The 3,429-nt window shown below is 35.9% G+C and overlaps 1 protein-coding gene across 1 annotated transcript; it reads right to left on the bottom strand.

The window, feature by feature from the left end:
* Window positions 1–424: 424 nt before the first annotated feature.
* On the bottom strand, window positions 425–1,000 carry LOC107952193 (uncharacterized). The gene has a single exon (XM_016887472.1). It carries the CDS (start codon window positions 998–1,000, stop codon window positions 425–427), a length of 576 nt encoding a protein of 191 aa, XP_016742961.1.
* Between the last annotated feature and the right edge of the window lie 2,429 nt (window positions 1,001–3,429).

The following is a 3,429-nucleotide window of genomic DNA, read 5'->3' as shown; positions in this document are numbered from 1 at the left end:
TATTAGTAAAGAAATTACATTTAATTTCAAGAAAAACATGTAATTTAAAATAAATTGAAATACAAAGGGGTGTATTTTCTAAAAAGTATAAATTTCTAAAATAATTATTAATTATTCTTTAAAAAATAGAAAAAAAAGTTATAGAAACAATTATATAAAGGTCTCAAATCTAGTTAACACAAAATTCAAAGTGGAAGAATTAATGATGTAAATTAAAATTGCGAAAGTAGTTTAAAAATTATTGAGAAAAACGAAAAGACTTGATTGCAATTATTCTATTAATGCAAATATAATTAAAACTAATTAAAAGTTGAAGGGCTTATATCATAAATATGGGATGTGAAGCCCTTAAAAATCAACATAAATATGATGATGCTTTTATTTATTTATTTTTTGGTGAAAAAGAAAATATAACAAAGTTAAATTACAAGAAATATTCGAGAGGTGAAATGGTCCTCTCTTTATCAGACTTAAAGAAATCTAACACGTCATCTGGGGGAGACTCAAACAGTCGTAAATCATTCTCTCTTTCAAAAGCCAATTTAGAAAGATAGTCTGCGCATTTATTATCTTCCCTGGGAATGTATCGTAGAATCCATTGGCTTTCTTGGGACAAAATCCAGTGTATTCTCCTGATTAAAGCAGAGGTTGAGCTCTTCGAAACATTTTCATGAATAACTTTGACTACCTCCAAACTATCAGAATGAATAATCACGTTGTTATGACCTCTACGTTGAATGAGCTTTAAGCCATCCAGAATGCCCCATAGTTCTACGTCAAAAATTGAACAATTCCCTAGGAATTGGTTATAACCCATCACCCAATTGCTAGTACTATCCCGTACCACTCCTCTAGCAATTGCTCTTCGTGATGTTCTTGAAACAACACCATCTACATTAAGAACAATCCAATCCTTGGGTGTAGGCTCCTTATGGAATGGAACAATATTATCACTCAAGCCATTTCTAGACTCCAGAGTCACATGTTTAGCCCAGCACATGGAGACTTTTATGATTTCAGTGGAACTCCATGACTTCCTTTAAAAAATGGGCAGATTACAATTCTTCCATAGACGCCAAGCTAATAACCCAAAAAGGCAAGCCTAGCTAATTTCCCCACCATGAAGCATCGAAGTATCTTGTAAATTAAAAGAATTCCAATCGTACAGAGAGTAAGGGAAAAAAGGGTTTGTTGGTTTCTCGGAACAACCTGTTTCCAGACTTCCTTAGCCACATTACAATCTTTAATAATGTGCAGAATGTCCTCAGAAGCATGTCCACAAATCAAACAAGAGGCATCGACCACTAAACCACGCCTCACTCTTTCTACGTTGGTGAGCAGTCTCTACTTTAACACTGTACAAAAAAAGCGCAAACTCTTTGCGAACCTGGAATTTTTCATGTTCTTTTCCAGAATTCGTCTCTAGAGTTCTAAGAATCCTCCTTTAACGCCTTATAAGTACTTTTAACAGAGAAAGCTCTGGTTGAAGTATGTCGCCAAGACAACCTATCTGGTCCTTCAGTTGGATGAGGAGGAGGAATTCCCATAATGTGGGGAATAATCTCCTCTGGTAGCCAAGCCTGCAAAAAAAAAAAATTAATATTTCAATTGCCTTCTCCTGTGACCAAATCACTAAGCAAATAATTAGTATTAATATTAGCATAAGCAGGTAAATAATTAATCAAAGGTCCAACACTAGGAATCCACTAGTCTTTCCAACAATGAATTTTATTACCATCATTGACAGACCATATCAGATTTTCATGTAAAAGGGTCCATACTTTTGATAACGACTTCCAAAGAAAAGAACATTTCACCTTCGCTATACTAGCAGGTAAGGAAACGTTTATCCTATACTTAGACTTGAGAACACGAACCCAGAGAGCTTCATCATTTGAAACCAATTTATAACCAAGTTTAAGCAAGAAAGAAATGTTTTGATCCCTTAGTTGTCTCATGCCAAGACCTCCACACCACTTGGGTTGGCAGATTGAGTCCTAACCAACTAACGACATCTTTTTCTTGCCATCAGAGGTCCCCCAAATAAAACGCCTTACTAGACATTCAATCTCATCGCAAATCTGCTTAGGAATCATTATAGATTGCATGAAATAGCTGGGAATGGCTAGAAGAATTGACTGCACAAGAGTGACTCGACCTGCAAAATAGAGCTGAAGAGCATCCCAGCTTTGAAGCTTCGTACGAACTTTCTCAATCACAAAATGAAGAGTACTATTAGTGACTCTCTTATGGAAAAGAGGGATTCCAAGATAGCGCCGAAGGTCATCCACCTTTTGGAAACTAAGTAAATTACTGAGCCGATCAACCATGGACTCCTCAACTCCTTTGGAGAAGAAAATGTTAGTTTTCCTAGGATTAACCTTATGTCCTGAAAGCTCACAGAAGTCATTCAAAATTTCTTTTTAAAATCCTTCCATGTTGTTCATCCGCTCTACAAAAAAATCACAAGATCATCGGCAAAGAAGAGGTACAAAAGAGTCAGCCCTGAGCAAGATAACTGTATAGGTTTCCAAATCCCTTTGGACAAAGCCAAATTAATAGAATACCTTAACCATTCCATACAAAGTTCAAAAAGGTAGGGAGAAAGAGGACAACCTTGCCTAATTCCCCTAACAGGTCTAAATTTAGTCGTTAGGACTCTATTCCACAAAACCTGCATGGTAGAGTTAGAAATAGCAGAAACAATAACATTTCTGAGATAACTAGGGATCCTACCGCTTGGAGAGAAACATCAATAAAATCCCATCGAACAAATCAATTTTTATCGCCATCCACTTCCGACTCTTGCTGCTCTTCATTGAATGGATTACCTATTGCGCAATGACAATATTGTCGGTAATATTACATCTAGCAATAAACCCCACCTGTTCCTGCACAATAATTTTTGGGAATATAATTTTAAAATGGTTAACCAATTTGTAGAGGACAGGGCAAAAGCTTATAGGGCGAAACTGTGCAAACTACTCAAGATTCTGAATCTTACGAATAAGGACATGCTCTTGTGTCTACCCCTGTGGACAACTTTGAGGCTATTTTTCAATTCCTTTTTCACCCTCACTAACACATGTACACTCTGATATGCCGATGGTGACTATCATGGCATAAATGGTTTACTTAAACATCCATAGTTTAACTCATGCATGACAATTACATGCCAAAGTATACATGTTTGGGTCTCTATAACTTACTAAAATCATTCAAAACATTTTCTTACTTTAAACCGTGCTATAACCTAACCAAGTGACATCAATCATCCATCAAGCATAGATTTCATATTTTATCATTCATTTTCAACAACCAACTCATCACACACTTCAAAGACTTCAACATATCTCATGCATGCATCAATATCTAGGAGTATAACCCAATAATCAATGTGAGCCATACTTCATGGCCATATACAAAATG

The sequence above is a fragment of the Gossypium hirsutum genome, chromosome A02, assembly GCF_007990345.1.
Source record: "Gossypium hirsutum isolate 1008001.06 chromosome A02, Gossypium_hirsutum_v2.1, whole genome shotgun sequence".
NCBI lineage: Eukaryota > Viridiplantae > Streptophyta > Magnoliopsida > Malvales > Malvaceae > Gossypium > Gossypium hirsutum.
Note: the sequence above shows the minus strand (reverse complement) of the source record. Positions and strands in the feature narration are given on the sequence as shown.